This window comes from Teleopsis dalmanni, chromosome 2 (genome assembly GCF_002237135.1).
Source record: "Teleopsis dalmanni isolate 2A chromosome 2, ASM223713v2, whole genome shotgun sequence".
Classification (NCBI taxonomy): Eukaryota; Metazoa; Arthropoda; class Insecta; order Diptera; family Diopsidae; genus Teleopsis; species Teleopsis dalmanni.
The window spans coordinates 139213204-139233762 of NC_051847.1; the positions used below are offsets into that span (position 1 = coordinate 139213204).

Genomic DNA, 20559 nt, shown 5'->3' on the forward strand with positions numbered 1-20559 from the left:
CTTATATACACATTTATTCATTATTCTGTAGTTATTATTTACTGTAGTTACTATTTACTTGAATAATATGGTATTCTAGATGCCTTATTTTTAGTATGATGTATAATATTTATTTAATATATATAGATACAATAGTTTTTTTTAGATAAATCTATTATGTTTCTAAACTTAACACATCCAAAAGATGAGGCGATCTTTAGTAAAACTTAAAATTCGACGTTTAGACTTTTAGTCAACATTCTAGTTATTCTAAATTTACATTTAACATTTTTAAACACAAACTTCAAAAATATGGAGTAAAGCTCTCCAGTAAGTCTTCAAAATTCGATATCTAAAATTTTAATCATCATTTTAGTTAATCTACGTTGTCTTACAATAAATTTTTTGCTATTCTCTTTCATTTTCTATTAGCTGTTTCGGAAATTTGCATCCGTGGACTTTAATTGAACTGCTAAATCATTTATTTACATAATTAAATTGACAGAGTTTTTACATTTATAGAATATAAGCCATATAAGCCATATATGTTTGAATATTTCAGATTAAGTCTATAAACACTTGCACTCAATAATGTGTCACCCTATTCATTAATTATCAATTCTTAACAATGAAGTGTAACAACGTTGTTATGTTTTGAGAAATAGTTATTCGCAAGCGTCTTCGTAGTTAGTTCGTTGATGAAATATGTTATGCTTAAATATATATAATTACTTAAAATTTCTTTAATTTGAATAACTGACATGTCTCAGTTTCGTTGATGACAATTGTTACTTTAAATATTATATTGAAATAATAATTTAATGACAAATGTATCAGTTTTGAAACGATTTTATCAAATTAATTAATTAATTAATTTCTATTGAATTTAAAACTAACATGTACCCGATAGAATATATATATATATAATTGTTTTAACATAGTTTTTATTTTAAAATAATACTTATTAGTGTTTATTTTATATGCATAATTCAATTATTTCAAATTGGCTGAATAGCTCATATAGTCAGAATATAAAGAAATAGAATATATATAGTTAAGTGGATTTTTAAATTCCTTTGTAATAAAATTAATTAATGAAGTTCGTACTACTATAATTTTTTCGATTGGGTACTCACTTACCGGGGCGCCAGATTGTGGTCAGTGCGTAGGCATTTAACTTCTCTTTGCTGCAAGAAAAAAAATTTTTTTATTTCCTCTACTTCTACTAGTTTGAATATGCTAATAGTTCACTATATATATTAAATATCTTATGCAAATTTGTATATTTGATTTGTCAACTAATACGAATACCAAATAATTGTAGTAATACCAACAGCATTAAAACGCGTGTACAGGTAATATACTCAGATTGGATTTAATTTCAGAGACAAATAAAAAAAAAATCAAATATCCAATATATCTAAAAAAAGTTATAAAGGTCAATAGATATTAAGAAATAAATTTTTAACAATTTTCTATGAATATCATTGCAAGTTGAGCTTACGTACAATCAACATTTTTTACTTGTTAATATTATATAATGAGTATATTAGAGATAAGATTAAGTTTACTCTAATTTTGAAATATTTCTTTAGACCATGAACGTCAATTTCTTTCCACAGATTCTGTTTCTTTTACTGAGTTTTCTTTCCACTGATTCAACAAAAGTGCTTGAAAAGTTCCAAAAATCTAGTCAAAGTTATTTTTATTCGATGACTAAGATTTTTATTCGCTTATTGCCTTCATTTATCAATTTAACGCATTTTAGGAAAACCGCAAGCTTTTATAATGTGTTATCTAAGGGGTTCCCCTTATCTTGAAAACATTGCCTGCTTAATAATACATGGAAGGCATTTTCTTTCCATAAAAAATGTGAACAAATTTTTCCAGCTGTTCGAGTAATCAGTTTTGTCTGAAATTCTTGCTAAGTTTCCTACACGAAATACATTTTTCTTAAAATTTTTTTTTGTTGGTCTTTCGGTTTGTGCTTTTTTAGTTACAAATTTTCATAGGAAAATAAAGCGGCCGCTTAATTGTTTCCTCTTTACATCATGCAAAATTATCAGGCGCGTTCCGAATAATTCTGGGTAATTCCGAGCATGTTTCTTCGTAACCGCCGCACACACACATCTTAAGCTTTTGCAAACACATAATATGAAAAGCAAAAACAATAACACAAACAATGTAGGGTAAGCGAAAAAACAGCTGACAAAATTGGAGCACACAGAAATGTAAACAAAAAACATGTGCGTGCGTACAAAAACAAAAGCTCTGCCAACAACTGTTTCAAGCTTTTCTGCTGTGGTTTTCGTCAGACTAGACGAAAGCTTTTCTGGCTTTTGTGTCTTTTGAAAAGTTTTGATTTTATTTTGGCACTTAAAACCTTTCGTGACAATTTTGTGGCATTTCGAAGGTAAAAATTGTAATTAATTTTATTTTAAAAAAACTAATAAATAATTCTATTTTGGTTTTTATTTATTAATTTTATAAATCAATTTTATTTGTTTTTGCATATTTTTATATTTAAATAGCACGCGACTGCTATTTACGTTTGCTTTCCTGAAGCAAATCTAAAATCGGAAATGGAAAACTTTGTTATTAAGCAGCGGCAGTCACGCAGCGATTAGCCAAATTACTCTCTTATCAGCGTAAATCACTTAAGACCAAATAAATAATGTCCGATAAGATTTGGAGCATATGTCAGTGTTTCCAAAAATTTTAACGCGGAAATATTTTGCTCGTTTTGCCAAACAAAAATGTTTAAAAATCTATTAGCAAAGTTGATAAAATGAAAAAAAATTAAACAAAAAAAAATATAAAAAAAAATAAACAGATAAGAAGTTTTGGTATTGCCGAAGTCTCAGAACCCTATACACGGAGTTATTTAGAAATTATCACTAAAAAATTTTTAGATTTTACATCATTTAGATTTATTACTATTAAGCCTAAAATATTTGTAAACAAAAAGTTTTTTCAAAGCTCATTTTGAGTACGTAGTCAGAAACTCACAGTAAAAAAGTTTAGAACGTCTGAATAGATGTTGATCAGGTATATGAAAAATACAAGACATGAGCATATATAAAGATTCATTAAAACAAAGTTTCAGAAAATTTATTTATAGTTCAAATAAAAACATTTTATTATACGACGTGGAGAAGAATAAAGCAAAGTGTAATAAGAGGTTATTATTCGTAGGACGATATATAGAGAAGAAGTCTTCAATAATGTGAAGTTTAACTGTTACCGTTTTCATATGTCAACATGTCGGATCTTATTTTAAAATACTGATCTGTGACTTTTAATCTTTCACATCTTGTTATTATAAAAAGTAAAAATACATTTTGATACCATTTGAAAAGAATGAATCAAGAGGATTCAAAAGATTGTGACATGAATTTAAAAACAATGATCACTGATTAAACAGAAAGTATGGACAGTAGTATTTAATCCAATCTTATTATATTGAAAATAGATCTTTATTTGGTTTAAAATATATTAAAGAATAATCGTTTCAAAAAAAGAAGATAATATGTTATAAAATACTACACTTTATAAAAGTAACTTAATAAAATCATGGATAAATATTATGTTTGGTATTATTGAATCTCGCCTTTTCGCTCATTAATTGATGCAATATTCTAATTCATGCATTGTATTGCATTATATTGCATCCTGCAACACACTACTGTTTTTTTACCGAGCAACGTAAAAGTTTTAGTGTTGTTAGCAGACAATGTGCTTGTTTTTGTAACGACATTTTGACGATCTGTTAAGAAAAGGTTAAATTTGTATTACAGAGAGTTTCTAAACACAAAATTTTAAAGAAACTAAATTCTTTAGTTTTTATTCCTACATAAATTCAAACAACTTTTGAAGATTTGAGAAATATAATTATTATTTTTTACATATATTTTCATGAAACGCACAGAATAATTTTTTAAAAAATGAATTACAAAATCCTAAATTTGAATAACACAAACTAAATTTACGTAGACTTTGTGTGTTAACTGTAAAAGTTAACTGGGTTGTTTGCTGTAAAAGTTAACTGGGTTCATTGTAAAAGTTAACACGGTTCACTTTTTGTCATTTGTTGACCAAAAATTATATACTAACATTTAAACAAATAGATATTTCAAGAGACGACTGTTTATGTGTGGGAGGGCAAGAGAAGCTGACCAGCGATAAGAGGGCACTCAATACCACCAAGTAGCGGCAAATAGCCATTGATCAAACTGTCTGAAGAAGACTACTGGACCGGCCAAGGACGATTCATGTCTATTTACCAAAATATTTACTAGATTAAAACGTTTATGGATTAGAAAATTTTCTATTACTACACTTATCTATTCGAAGTAGATTTCTTGTCATTTAACATGGAATTCTTGATTATAAAATTTTATAATATTGCAACTCTTTATAGTAATACAAGATATATTTAATATATTTAAGAAAGTTTCTTATATTTTAATCTTTAAATATAAATATAAATGTATTATATAAATATCTATACAAATAAATATCTTATATTTACATATCTTATATTTTTTTGGATTAGTTTAAAAGCAATATTATTTTATTATTTTATTATTTATTATTTTTATTATTTAAGCAAATAAACTATTCGCATCTTGATATACTATCACAATATAAATATAGTAAGCTACGGTTCTTTATTTTCATTTACGTGTGAAAATATTTTTTATATTCATTTAAAACAGTTTTAACCTATTTTACTTTGATTTTACTGGCATTTTATTATGGGTTTTTTAATTTAATTTAATTTAGTAGGTGGCTAAAGACCTTGAAATTTTAACAAATGCGTGAGAAACTGACTATAACTATATGAAGTTTATTTTAATCTGTTTTAGATTAATAAAATTTAGCACTGTATTATTTTAATGGTTAGTAAGCCACGAATTAAACTTATAAGCAGACTTTAGTAATTTTTAACCACAATATTTCGTTTTTAATATGACCAACTTAGGTTTGAAAGTATATACTTACATAGTACGCACAATTTGAGGTTTTTGGGCTGATAACCAATCTTTTGTGTTTAATATCAAATATATTGAAAATTATTATTACAGTTTTTGCAAAAGATATAAAGATATAAGATATTGTGAATATATAAAATATATTAACGAACACTGATTATCTCTAATTAAATTTTAAGTTTATTTTACATATTGCTTGAAATAGTTTTTCATGGAAACTTTTTTGTTTTTGTGATTATATTGTTTTTTCAGCTTTTTCATAAGCAATGTTAAAGCATAAAGAAAACAATTAACTTCAAAGACAAGGAAAGTAAACCATCTTCATTAAAAAGTTTTAAGAACTTATTCAGAAAATTCAAAATGAAAATTTATTCTTAATAATCGTTATTGTCTCTTTCATAGTATTATTCATTTACAGAAATGCAGCTATGACTTTGAGATGTTTTAAATAAACAAATCTTTGAAAACACTAACATTAAAATACGGGGTAAAACACAGAAATAAATCACAGCGTGCTAAAATAAACAAATTTTGGGTCGATCGATGGTCCTCGTACGGTTCTTAAAAAAAAAATCTCAAATAATAGTGGCTGTGTGTAAAGATCCGTTGTCATAATAGAAAATCCATAAGCTGATTGTTCACAAGTCCGGTCTTTTTGACCAATTGCTTCGCGCAAACGTTTAACAACGCCTTAATAAAAAACTCGGTTACTGTCTGATTTTTTGCAAATTTGAATCTATTTTTAATTTTGTAAAAATTGAAAAGAATTGCTGAAACCGTTGTACTCTTAAAAGGTTTTATAAACATCATCTGGTGTTAATTTCTGAGTTTATTCCTTTTTGATCAATATTGCATTATTCACTTAATCCTAATATATCTCTCAGTAAAAGAATAAAATAATTGTTTATATAGTAATAGTTAAACCAATCTAGATGTATGAATTGCAACCATGGGTAACAACCATGGGATTGCAACAACAGCAAGCAAATATGTATCGTTTCCAATACATTTGTTTTGAATCCTTTCTTGGATTCGTTTCCAAGAGAGAAGTTTTTTCTATTTTTTAACCTATTTATTCTCCCTTATACTTGATTAAAATTTTTTGTTGAAATTTCTTTTTTGCAAATGTCATCACGTAAACAACATTTATCGTAGTTATATTACCTACATGGTTCAACCGACTATATAGATGTCGGGTACTTTTCCGCAATCAATTGTGTTATTTTTTACAGCAACACTCTATATCTATTAAATATATTGTTGAAGGAATACCTAGTGTATAACTTTATGTACGAGATTTATTATGCTGTTGTTCATAAATAAGATAAATTATTGATTGATCTTACATAGTCATTCGAATCAAGTATTTTGTTATTAGGAATGACAATGGTAGACTGTGACCTATATAATCTATTGTACTAAAGGTTCAATTGGATAGATATATTTTTATTCTGTACAAGCCACATACATATATATTTTCGCATTACATTTTATTAATCGCCGAACTTAAATCCATATTTGTCTCTATTATTCTTATAATACATACCACATATTGGTATATTAGCAATTCAGTTATGAATATATTTTACTGTAACAATAATAATATATTCATTCAAATGGTGAAGGAGCTTTTTAAATATGCTATGCTTGCTATTTTTATAATTATTATATATTTTTATTTATAGTCACCTATATATGTATCTATGTAGTGTAGTAATGAAAAACTTTATATATTATTATATGCTTTTTGCTTTCAGTTCATGGTTATTGATAGCATATTAATATTTCCACTATCTCCATGGAAGTATTACTTTACAAACAAACTTTCTTAAGTCGTCAAACTTAAGGGATTTCCTTGCTTTCTTAAATTTTATAACGTCTACTTCTTTATATTTTTTTAATTGCTTAATAAAATAATTTAATTCTTCGTAGGCTTAGTCTGACGTAGGAATTATTTATTAACGTCTATAACAATTGTTTTCGTTATTTGTATTAATTTTTGTTTATCATAAAAATTATTGATTTTTTCTTTGAAAAGACTTTTTAGCATTAAATTGATTATATTGCGATTTTAAGGTGAATTTTGTTTATATTTAAATATTTAAACAACTACATTGTAAATGAGTTATCTGATATAATTATTATCTTTTGTTTATTTATGTATTTTTATCTTACTTTTATATATCTTTTACTTTGAAATAAGTTGTTAAATCGCTGTAAGTAATAAAAGACTTAATAAAGTAATAGACTTAATTTTTTCATTCAGAGTAGTAAAAAAGTACTCGTAACTTATAAAAAAAAGATGTGAAGCAACAACAATGCTCTTAAAATTTTCAGAGTTTACTTGCAAAAATTCTAAGTCTAAAGTTTCAGTGCACCCAAATTCAAAACCGAGTCTATTGTGAATATTCAGAATTCGTTAAAATCATATGAGCAAATACTTAAGTAAATAAATTAATTTAAGCAAATAAGATAAAAATTCCTTCTTTGTTTCTTTCTCCGATTAAGTATATCATTCACAGATCGTCCACACTGGCAACAGTGTTTGCATAGACTCTCACTTTTACACTAACAAATGCAAATAAAAATCTTGCCAACGCCTGGTCAGTGTAGACGCAAGGTCAGTGGAAGTAAAAAAGATTCAAATTGAAAAATAGTATACATATGAAGAATGACAAAATACAAATTACTGCATCAGTTCATTAGTTTCTTCCTCTTTCCAACATAGTTAACATAAAAAATATTTTTATGGAGGTTTTGAATATATTTTTTTGGTTTTTTAAATTATTTAATTTAATTATTCTTTTCTATTTATTGTTTCAGTCTCTAACAATTTTTTGATGTTTTATTTATATTTTAATAGTTTTACTGTTTTTATGTTGTTAGCTGGCACTTTGGCGTAACTTTTTTTGGTTTTTGTTTTTAGTTCTGTTAGTTAATACTTTTCTGATTATTTTAATATTCTCAAAGTGCCATACATGTGGTGGTAATGATTTCACAGTTCTATCTCAATAGTACATGTACTAAATGAAAATGTATAATTTAATCCTTAAAAGTTAGAAGTCCTTACAAATAAGAAAGGAATATTATTCAAATTTAATAATAGCTGCAGTAATCCATTTAGCTGTCAATGAGTACTGTGTTAATTTCTATAACTTTTTCTAAGATATTATAAGAAAATCCTGACAACCACGAAATATCAGACCTTACGATTTATATTTGTACGTAATGTATATGTTCAGAATATATATTTTTCAGGGTTCACTTAATATGGATCCCTGGGCACAGAGGATTTGAATGAAACGAAAAAGATGAACTAGCAGATGAACTAGTCAGAAAAGGGGCGGCCTCATATTATATTGGGCCCCAATTATTCTACGATCTTTCATGGAGCTTTTTCAAACTTTAAATTAATGAGTGGCTGGAAAGAGCAGCTCAGATTGATTGAGACCCAGGGTGCTACTCAAGTTGAAAAGAAGTAGCATTCGATTTGTTACAAGGTTTCCCACTGGGTACTGCGGAGTTAAAAAGCTTCTATCGAACCTAGGTGTTACTGGAGACGATAGCTGCAGACTTTGTTGCGAAAAAGAGGAAACAGCAGAACACATTCTGTGTCACTGTGATAGTCTTGCCAGACTCAAACATCGGTACTGATTTACTGCCCATCCACTTATAACGGAATTATGCAACATCTCCCCAAAGGACATAGTGGCGTTCTTAACTGCTAGTCGTTTATGAAACTGAAGTTGGTATGTCATAATAATCCTCAAAGGATGCAGTGACGTGGTGGCAAGTTCCCAACCCATCTTAAAATTTTATCTAATTTAATACATTTGACTGTATGTAAAATTGAGAGTTTCAACGACCGCGCATTATAGTTGTTCTATTATATAGCTTACATATCAACGACAATTTAAAATCAATTATCAAATTTGAACAATAATGTAAACATAATCAAAACTTGTATTAAAATTAGACTTACTGTGTTCAAACATATTCAACAAATATATGTTATGCTTAAATTCGTTTATTATTGGCAGTATTATTTTGTGTTTATTTATAAACTAGTATTTATAAAAGATACAAGATACGTTTGATAAAGGTGCACTGATAGAAGAGGATTGTTTTCTCACTCAATAATTTCTTATTTTATAGACATTATAGACTAGTTGGTATATATATCCTGTAACTATTTAAATTATATTGGAAATCAAACACTTATTAAAACCAATAAATTGTTCTGATTATATATAGTTGTCCATATCACGCTTACAGTATAAGATGTAACATTCGAACATTTACTTTGATTTTTGTTACATTGTTTTCATAAACATTCACAAAAAATAATTTTAAACACAGTGGAGTGAAAATTTAGACGGTTCGTCAATTTTATTATTCAGTTCATTGTTTTATTTTGTTAGAGAAATTTAATCTCATGTGATAAAGAAGATATGAAAACCAATATGAGGTATGGTTGAACCAACCTGATGCGTTGAGTAAGAATACTTTGACTTTAGATTTAGTTAAAATCTTGTTAAATCAACTAAATTCTTTTTCAGAGTGTAGTAAAATTTTTTTTGTATGTCTTCTTCTTGATTTTCTTCTACAAAACTGAGTTCTTTTATTACTAATTTTTCTTGTTTCCGAAATTAATTACTTAATTGTGAATTACTCTAAATTAATCTATATATCAACCCCTAAATTTAAAGTTTAAGAATAAAGCACTGAAAAATTTTTTATTTAATTCAATATTGCTTACAATTTCACTTTAAGAAATATTAAATAATTTCTACTTTTAATCAGATAAAACTAAATATTAAAGAATTTTTCCGACAGGATTGGGTTAACCATTTACATATTAGTTATTTGAGGTATTGCATGTCTTATCAGTGGTTTCTAATTTTAATCTGTGGAAAAATAATTCACACAAATAACATTTACATGTTACGTTATCAAGGACATCTTTTCCATACCCCATACCCCACAACTTATAAATCAAGCCCCAAAATTTGCATACTTTGCGTGATGTACTATTTTAACAAGTATATATAAGTTATTTGCATTATTTAATTAAATAAAATCCAACAAAATGCAAATCTTTTTTTTGCAAACGTTCAGTGTTTAATTTTAATGCCAATGAAATGAAGGAATTTGAAGTGAATTCCTTGTTGAAAATTTTGAAATCTCATCAAATGCGCAGCTTTTCAAATTGTGGTTTGCTAATAATTTTCTACTTATAACAGAATTTCATGTCTGTGGTTGCAAAACTTTGAATAGAAAATGTAATTCTCGACCACAAATATTACAGTACAGGTACGAAATCAGCTTAGACCCTGTAATTAAACGGCTGAAATAACTGCAATACTTTATTCCACATAAATTTAAGAAGCTTTCATTTGTTGGTTTGCAAATGAAATGGTTTCTGTTGAAAATAATTATGATAAAGTAATGAAGTTTAGATAAATAGTTATGGTTAAAAATTGTTGCGTATTTATCGAAACTAATCTACATTGATATAAGTGAAAAGCTGAAGTTGGCTGAAGTTTAGGTATAGTAGCAGTAATGATTATTTTAAATTTATATATACGTGAAGAATGTAATAGGTATTCATTACAAATAAGCACAATAAAAAAATTAATAACGAAAAATAGTTTTCTTTTGTGTCTAAAAAAAATATAAATTGAAAGAAAGACTTTTTATATGTAAATATGTTTAAATATATTTTATTTTAATTATATTTCCTCCAGTTTATTAAAAGAAAATGAGCTTCATACCTAATTAAAACACATATCGCACATTCTTTGTAAAGGCTATATGGCTAAATTTAAATACTTAATTAACGTAAATTTGTGTAATTTCTGCTTAATTACTTTCTTCACAGCGTGTCAGTAAAAAATTGAATTCATTTGTTTTCCCTCCAGCTACAACACTACAGTACAGTACGCACTAAATTCACGCTTGTTAATACAAGTTTATTTCGTTGCCTGAAACTATGCAATACTTTTTCTTTTTTGTGGCATCTATCTGAATGGAATAACTAAATTTGCTGAACTTCATTTGGGTAGAGATATATGCGAGACTATGTGGGGACTAATTCTATCTCTAATACTTTTTTTCACTTCTTTTATGTTGTTTAATGCCACCTTTAATTGCTCATGTATCCACTTTTTTTGATGTGCTTTCTAATATACCAACTACAAGTAAATTAAAATATTTTGCATCAGCAAACTAACCCGCATAGTTTAACTTCAGCACATTTACAATTCTAAAATATGTAATAAAATTACTTTTGTTAATTATACAGTTTGAAACATTCATACGCATACATAAATTCCTGCCACAATTTGTAGCATGTGCAACTTTTTAATTACAATTAGTGTTTATGTATGTATTTAAGTGAGCGTATATGTGTATATGTGTGTGCGCTTGTCAAGAAGTGCGGATAGAGTTTTATAACTGTAGCTACCTTTGAAGTAAATTCGAATACATTCTGTTGCCTTTAATTTTTTTATTTTGTATTATTAACATGCTTATCCTTTAGTAGACTAAACAAAAAGCAAAAATATGAAAAAAAATTGTTATAATTTTAATGAAAAAACTTTAGGGCTGGTGGGCGACTAAAGTTGGAAAAGGGTTAACTTAGACGAATATACTGTACTATATAATATACTTTAAAATATTATAGATCAAATTTTCGATTTATATTCGAACGCAAATTTTCTATTGGAGTTTTACTCGTTAGCTTATTTTTTTGCTAAATATCTTTCAGCATAATTATTAAAACCCAAGTCACATCTAAGACTTAATGGGTACAATATCCACAAAGCATTTTTACCTTATAATCTTAAGTGTCATGGGATAAAAGTCTAATTTTATAGTTTCTCACACTTGTTATATTTTTAAATTTTATCTTTATACTAGGATGTTGCCTAATCCTTTTAGACCTAATCCTTTTTAATATGGTGGTTCAACATGATGACATCAAAATTCTTCAGAAAACGACGAATATCCATTATTAAAAATCTTGATATCAATAGTACTAATATACATCTATGTAGGCTATCACTAAAATATCCTTTAATATGCGAATAGGATCTGAAAAAAGAGTAAGTGACAGCTAAAATTCAATAAAATAATGGAACCACTCAAGAAATCTGGATATTGGTTTCATTTGAAAAATTAGATTGCTTGCCATGTTGATGACACAGTGTTCATATCGGATAATGAAAAAACTCAACAGCGATTATTATATATATGTGGTTTAAGGCGCGCAGCTGCAGTACACAATACAACTCCATAAGTAGAGAAAATAATGTATTTTATCAAACAACTAATGAGATGTGAGCTTGCAGCTTACGATAAACCAATTGAACTGGAGATGGTCCAAGATTTCATCATTCAACAAGTTGCCTAGCTAGATGCATATTAGAACAGACTCTAGTACTTTAGTGTAGGACTAAGAGCAATGAAAGAAAAAGCCGGTAGTTTAGTCCGCTCTGGGGTTTCTATGAATGGTTCCCTAGGGGTACCGGTATATATTTGCCCAGAGACCATTAAGAGAGTCACCTAACTTCTATTTCTATAGCTAGGTAATAATTAGTGGATGTCACTTATAATTGGATAACTGCAGTGTTTAACTACCTACTGATGTATTTGATCCCACATAGAAAGAGTGCGCCTTCGTTCAACATTTATTATAGAAGTTTGCAGAAACTTGAAAGAAGAAGAGGCATCATACATTTTCTCTGTGATTGCACAGTTTTAGCCAACAAAAAGAATAGCGTTTTTGGAAAGTACTTTCATGATAGTCTTTCAGACCGAACATCAGTCTTTAACAAAACAAAAGATCTATAAAACTACATAAATTGGATTTAGTTCATCTACTGGGGTTTCTTGCGAGGAATTTTGTATTAAAACGGCAAATAATAATCAATTAATAATAATTTAATAAATTCAATAAATGATGTCATAAAAATAGTTATTTACGAATTTTTCATTAGGGATTTTATGATCTGCGAAACCCTTACAGGCAGCAAAGCATAAAAAAAGGTGACAACACAATATTGCCGCTGGTTGGTTTATGTTGGAGCATGAATATTAATTTATTTTATTGTGGCATTTTATCATTTATAATTTAAATATATGGCCAAAGATACTTGAATGCTATGACTATTGTACACTACTGCCTGTAAGCTATATGCCATTCTTAAATATAGCAATACGGTAAAAAAACTTAATTATTTCAATGGTTTTGCATAAGTAAATTAAAATGGTTAATAAGTAACAGAGAACATATCGGATTAATGGAATAATTGGATTGAAAGATATACTTAAAATTTTATTAAACTCACAAATATACAAATATATTTTAATATGTAGTTGCGTCAATATGTACTCATATGTACACATATTTAGTGAGGACCCTTTATACAAAAATGAATATATACGATATAATGCATATGGTGGATTCTAGTGCTTTTATATTGGTTGAAAAGTCCCAATATAGACGTATAGATGGAGTCGCAAGGTAAGAAAATACTTACTTTCAAATAATCTCATTTAGAATTTCTGCCTTTAGTGACACTTTTTTTGCTATTTTTATTTATTAATGTCTTAAAATAATTTTTATTATTTTTAAGCTCGAAAAAAATACCAGATTTCATCTTTTAACTCTTGCAATATGCTTTAGCTTTAAATTCAAGCAGCACCTTGTTTTTGCAAAACGTTACAAATACGAATCCTTATTTTAAACTAACATTTTGACATATTGCAATTGACTTTGGATCTTTCTAAAGTATCCAAAAACATATTCTCATTTTTGTTTTTAATATAAAACTTTTCATCATTATAGCATTAATGCTCGAATGAGTCTTTTCTTATTTCAATAAGCAATACCACATCTCTTAATAATTAAAAAATTTTCTTAAATCTATGACTCCTAAATAATAGATTTCAGCTTCAACGGACTTTTTCTTCTAGACATGTGGCGTGTCCAGGCGATACGGTTTCAAAATTTCTTTACTAGTTTCTTTATTGTTTTTACATATTCTTCGAAATTTATCAAATCTTACCATTTTGGATTAGTATTTTAATATTTCTGGTTCCTCATTTAAATGTATGCCATTTATTGTACCTTTCAGCCGAATGGGTACGAAAAATTGTCTTCGGAATCCAAGTAATTGAAGCGCTTTGTTTGGATTTAATACCTATATATCGTAGCCATCTGTTAATACTGCTCTCGTTTCCATTTGGCCTCAAGAGTAGTATTTTTGTCTTTTTGGTAATAATCTATATTTGAGCAATTATATCTAGACGAAGTTTTCTAATTCTTCCATGAATTATTTCTTCAAAGGTTTTGAACTATGTATATATATTTTATACAGTTATGTACTTAGTTAAGTCAATGTTTACATCAAGTCTTATGGTGAGTATAGATTTATGAACTTATTAATATATTAATTAATATTAATAATATTAATATATTAATGTAAATACTCGAAATCCAGTACATTTTTTAATAGAATTTGTAGCGATTGTTAAAAGTAAAGTTTAGCATTTCAGCAGTTACTTACTAGTGAACGACTTTTCACAAGTCGATCGCTTGAACGAAATAATCAAGCAAACGTGAGCAAAAGGGGTTCGATAAAATATTGATCGGCCACATACACCTTTGATAACTAGGAACAAATGCACGGGCCTGATTAGGAAGTATTAATGCTACCAGCGTATAGCTCGAACTTTGGTAGTCGAACTATCTGACTACCATTTGTTTCGATTTTTGTAAAATTTTCTTAATGTTAAAAAATTGGTCGACCAAAGACTCGTTTAAACTATTTGGACAAGTTTTGCCCTTTGAATTAAATTAGTCATTGTTCCTTATTTAATAACGCTGTAAACACAGTTAGTTTTGAGTTTTATGCAGCAGATTTTTTTATGGACCAGATGAAGCTCAATACTAGAGCTTCTTATACCCAAAAATATATTTTTCAATCTCATTTCAAGAAGAAAACCTTTCTTTTAAATAATATAATATACATAAATAATAATATATATTTTTGGTCAATTGATAGTAACTAGCTACTTAGACCTAAAATAATTGTATCACTTCAGTGCCTTTACTTTCTTAGTATACAAAAAGAGAGTACTTCATTTCTGCAGCTTTGAATTGTCTCCTTGATCATAAACTGTTCATGAAATTAAAAAATATTAATGTTGAAAAAATATTGTACAATATAATATATGTATGTATTTGATATTATTCTGTTTCATATACATTCAGATATCTTATTTATATTACAAATAGAAAAATTTCCTCCTATCGTATTGACATTGACTAAATAATTTTTATAAATAATTTTTATAAACACCTAAAAAATTTAGCACACTTTTTTTCAACGTATTGTGCTGGTATTCCAATGTATAAAAAAAATTGTTTGATTTCCATAAATTCATCTGTGTGTCATACATCAGGACGGATGCTTAATTACTAGAGATACATCACATTTCATATACTACAGGCTTAAAAAAGTTTAAAACTATGTTTCACATTTGATTTGCGTAAAAAAGTTAAAATAATTTTTTGTTTTTGTTTTTTTTTTTTGAATTTTGAAACTGTTGTTGTTGCAATTGTTTTTTGTTATTATTGTTTGTTGCATCAATAGTACACTAAAGCGCATATTTTCGCACGTCAATTTGAAAATCACAATAACAACAAATGACACTTCATCGATTCTACTCAATGTCCGGTCGAGTTGCATTCGCCTACAGCCTTGCTGTTGACGAGACGAATTAGTACAACAAGGTTTTGTCCTCGTACATGCTGTCCCAAAGTTTTAGCTTGTCCGCCTCCGGCAAATCAATCACTTGCAATTCATCGGAAATATTCAAACATTTGAATGTCTTATCGGCGCGTGCAACAGGCAACCAACGCTCCAATGGCTTCATCAACTGCTGTTGCTTTTTGTGCGGTTCCTGTTCCATTGGTGTTGGTGATGCATCAATTACCAAACTATCAGTGTCGCATAGATTTGGTAGAGAGCCTGTCGTATTTGCGGTGTATGTGCTTGTGCTGGTGTATTGTTTTTCAGTGGGCAGATTTGGATCAGCGCACTCGGCGAATTGCACCAAAATGGAGACCATGCGTCGTATGGTTTTATATTCTGCACTGCACAATTTTTGTTTTTTGGACGCAGCATTGAAAAATAGATAAACTAAATCATCTGCATGACACGTGCCTCGTACCTTGCGGCCACAGAATATTATTCGCATAAGATTGTGGTGCTTCGAGTCGAAATCGAAGCGATATAAATATGTCGGTGCGGTGGCATTGTGAACCCGCGACAGCACAGTGCGATGTATGCCATGCCAAAAGTATTTGTATGAGCAGACCTGTTGTGGAGAAGAGGAAATCATTAAATAAAGTAAATTGTAGAGGCCAACAAGTATACCAAAAACAAAAAAAAAAAGCACAAAAAATGGAATAAAATTACAAATTTATATGCTTACATCGCTGTAGTGCAATATTGTATCCCAGCTGGGTTCCTTTTCGCCAAAATAAGTTTCTTTTAGCTGGCGTCCATATTCTTTACGCTTTTCATCACTTAAATTTGCGTCCATTGGTGTGAGATATTCACAGTCGCCTAATTTAGTAAGCAAGTCTGGAAATTTTCTTGCTTCAGGAAACACTAGAAGTCCTTCAAATGAATTGCCTCCTATTAACATTGGTATGTCATTCCCCCAGCAATTACGCATCATGTCCAGTGGTGAAGTCGGAATTACGCAGTGTGCGCTGTCATAAGGTTCGACTGTGGGACCAAAACTAAAGTTGACACGTTCATGTCGCTCGTCCATGGTGAGCAGTTCATCAGCTACTTTTGTTATGCTGCTTGCTTTGCTTTGTTGTAGATATTCCAGTACGGCGGCATCGATATTTTCACCTTTATAACCAGTTGCCTTGGCTAAACGGTAAGCCCAGTTACGTTGTGGTATGTTGGCCCAAGGTGCTAAGGCGCTGCCTGACATAATGACAGCTTTATGGAACAACCCCCGTGTCTGCTCTGTAAGCATCATGTAGTGTGTAGAACCACCACCGGCACTTTCACCGAAAACTGTTATATTGTCTGGATTGCCACCAAAAAAGTGGCAATTACGTTTAACCCATTTTAGAGCTAAAACTTGGTCTTTCAAACCAGCATTGCCAGGCACATCTAAATTCTTTTCATTGAGCGAAAGAAATCCTGAAAAGAAATGAAAGTTTTTTAGAATTATAGAGAGATTTTTAACAAAAAGTTTTTAGGATATTTTAAGAATATAACTAATCGATTTAAAAATTGGCAAAAATGCATATAAACTTGACAAATTCAGAAAACAAGATGGCAATATATTTTTTAACAAATGTAAAGTTTTAGTTCCATCAATTTGAATTTGAAATTCAATCAAATAAATTGTTATTGTTGAAATATATTAATATTAATAAATAGAAATTATTTCTCTTATATGATAGTTAATATTATTATATTTACCTAATGGTCCTAATCTGTATGATATTGTTACAAGCACAACATTCTCCATCATAAAATAGTCAGGACTATATATCTCTCTGGAGGCCTCACCCATTTGAAAACCGCCACCATATATCCAAACCAGTACCGGCATTAGATTTTCATTCTTCAACTGGAAGTAAATAAAAAAACCTTTCCTATATTTTTAAACATTTAATAAAGTTCAATAATAAACTTTAAATACTTCCAAAGACCATCAGCTGTGATAAATATTTATCAATATTCGAAACATTTGTTTGGTCAACTTAAGAATTAACTTAATTAAAAATAACCGATTAACTCTATTTTTAAAAAATTTAAAAATAAAATTAAATAATCAATGTAAATAAAAATATTATTTACATATAATATACAACATAAACAATATTTTAAAATTAATAGTATGAAGCAATATAATAAATAAAAATATTATAGTAGATATTATATAAAAAAATATAAAACAATGAAGTTTATTAAAAATAAAACAATTAATAAAGTAAATATATAGTGATATAAATTAGTAATAATAATATATTATATATATATTATATAAAAATAAACAAAATATTAAAAAATAAATGTATCGTACATAGATAATATTTATATATTGATATTAATAAACCAAAATATATTCATTTTAAAAATATTTTATCGAGGTATGAACTTATCCAATACAATTGTTAATAATATTTTTATTAAGCTTACAGTTTTTGTGTAGACATTCAGATACAAACAGTCCTCCTTGCCTTGTATCTGTTTAAGAATGATATTCATCTGTGTTGGTTTAGAACGTTCACGAGTACAGCGCTTTACTTCTGTCCATGGGTCCGGTTCCTCAGGTGCTTTGAAGCGTAGCTTGCCTAAAGGTGGTTTTGCAAAGGGTATACCTTCAAAACTGTAGTAAGTGTCGCCATAAACTGATAACCATTTGGCACCTTTAATAGGTCCATAAACTGTGTTTGCTGTTACACGATCTGTAGTGCGCAAACGTCTTTGACGGGTTTTGAATTTAACATAGCTGTAAATGATAAGTTAAATAAAATATGAGTACAAATAATTATATATGTGTAAATGATTTAGTTGTATTCAAAAAATTCAAAACTATTGTCATATAATTATATTATCATATTATATTCTTACATATAATTATGACTTCTCAAACCAAGAACTTACACTAATGAAACTTAAAGGTTTTGCATGAAAGATAATGAAATTGATAGGACTTTGCTCAACAATTATACGCATACCCAACAATTATATGCGTACCTTGCGTACCTATACGCAAGGTACGCATCTTATTTCGGTTTAAGAAATAAAATCGGTAGAGCAGATTCAATACTACAATGTACAGAAAAAATCGGGATTGGAAAAATATTCTAAATTTATTAAGGGTTCATAAGAAATTTCTAGATAGCAGTGCGAAATCCCCCTAATTAAAATTAATAATCGTTTTATATAATATTTACATATATCATATTGTTTATTATTTTTAAATAATCTAAAAACAAATTTAAATTAATTATGTATATAACTCCGAAGTAATAAAAGAGCAATTCCAGGGGGAATAAGTCTCGTTGAAGTGCGGGTGTTTTTGTGCATATAGTACATATCAGACTGTTACGAAGTCGGCTGCACTATTTACATAATGGTCAGCTTGACAGTGTATTAAGCATTTTCCCTTTCAGCCACAAGAAAAAAATTTCATGTTTATTAATATTTATAACTTAAAATTTATTATTATTGTTATAGTAACATATATAATATATAAGTTTATTTCGTAAAGTAATGCGTATATATTAATAAAATTTATATAAAAATATATGTTAAGTAAGTCTAAATGCAGTGAGTAAAGTATTTAAACAAAATGAGCTCATCGAGCGTTTGACAGAGTGATGTCCTGATTTCTCGAATTTAAGTCAAAATTATTAAACAATACAAAATATTAACAATGAAGAAGTATTACCAGTGATAAAGGTACCCGACTATGTTGACAGTATTGACCTTATAACGAAAAACATTAATACGGTAAGCATTACACTCAAGAAATTGTAAAACTTCACCTTTAGAAATGGATGTGCAAAATGTAGGCAAAATCAAAGATCAATTTATAATGAAAATTGGTTTATGGTCAATAAATATCTACTTATTATTAGGTGATAAAATTGTAGCAATGTATGACGGAGTTCAATCAGCGTAAAGCATATCATCATTGTCACAAATCTAAATTAATTTAGAGAAATTGAAACATCAGTAAGTATTGGTCTCTAGTTAGTCTACATAGGTATTTGTGTTTTGAATTTTTAAACTTGATTAAATAAACTAGTTTTAGCATATGCCAAACGGGTATTGCTAAATATTACCTTGTGGTACTACACTATAGGTCTTATCAAATTTAACTCAATTGCGAGCTCGATCATATAGGTATAATACTAATGGAAGAAAATGAGATAAAGTATATGAACTCTTAATATTTAGAGCATGTATGGGTGCGAAGAATGTACCTCTACAGTGTGGGTATTGAGTGGGGGCTATAATAAATTAAGAGCATCGATTAGTGGGTATGATTGAGGCCATTAGTTTGCATGATTGGGAAGCTATAATATCATATCGGGAGAAAAGGAAATGGTTTGGTTATGGATACATTGGTCTATCAATCTCTATTACATATAATCCAAAATGATGTGTAGTTTTTTCAATATTCCAAACACGTTTCTAAAGATTGTTTATGTTTCATTCAAAAACATTTTTTACAATTTTAATGTAATGCAAAATCAGTAATAGAGACGTAATCTCTATTTGTTATTTCGCAATTGTTATTTATTGCTTCAATTATTAAATAAAAACCCAGTCCGGCATGCATGCTCGCTTAATCGCATGCCTAATGGATTAACAATGCAGTAAAATAAATAAAATTGATAAAAATTTTGTTATAATTTATTGCAGATTGCAATAATGATCCTCTTATTCCCATGCAATTACTTGAATAATTCATTTATATTTATTGTCGTTTTATTGATAAAATTTAAAGAGCAAAGTTCAAATACGTC

The 20559-nt window shown here is 28.4% G+C and overlaps 1 protein-coding gene across 1 annotated transcript; it reads right to left on the reverse strand.

Moving 5' to 3' along the window:
* Positions 1–15250: 15250 nt before the first annotated feature.
* On the reverse strand, positions 15251–18526 carry LOC119677961 (esterase B1). Its single transcript, XM_038089549.1, has 4 exons — positions 18218–18526; positions 17495–17645; positions 16479–17209; positions 15251–16361 (listed from the first exon to the last, which is right to left on the reverse strand). Exons 1-4 carry the CDS (start codon positions 18284–18286, stop codon positions 15762–15764), a joined length of 1551 nt encoding a protein of 516 aa, XP_037945477.1. The 5' UTR covers positions 18287–18526; the 3' UTR covers positions 15251–15761.
* Between the last annotated feature and the right edge of the window lie 2033 nt (positions 18527–20559).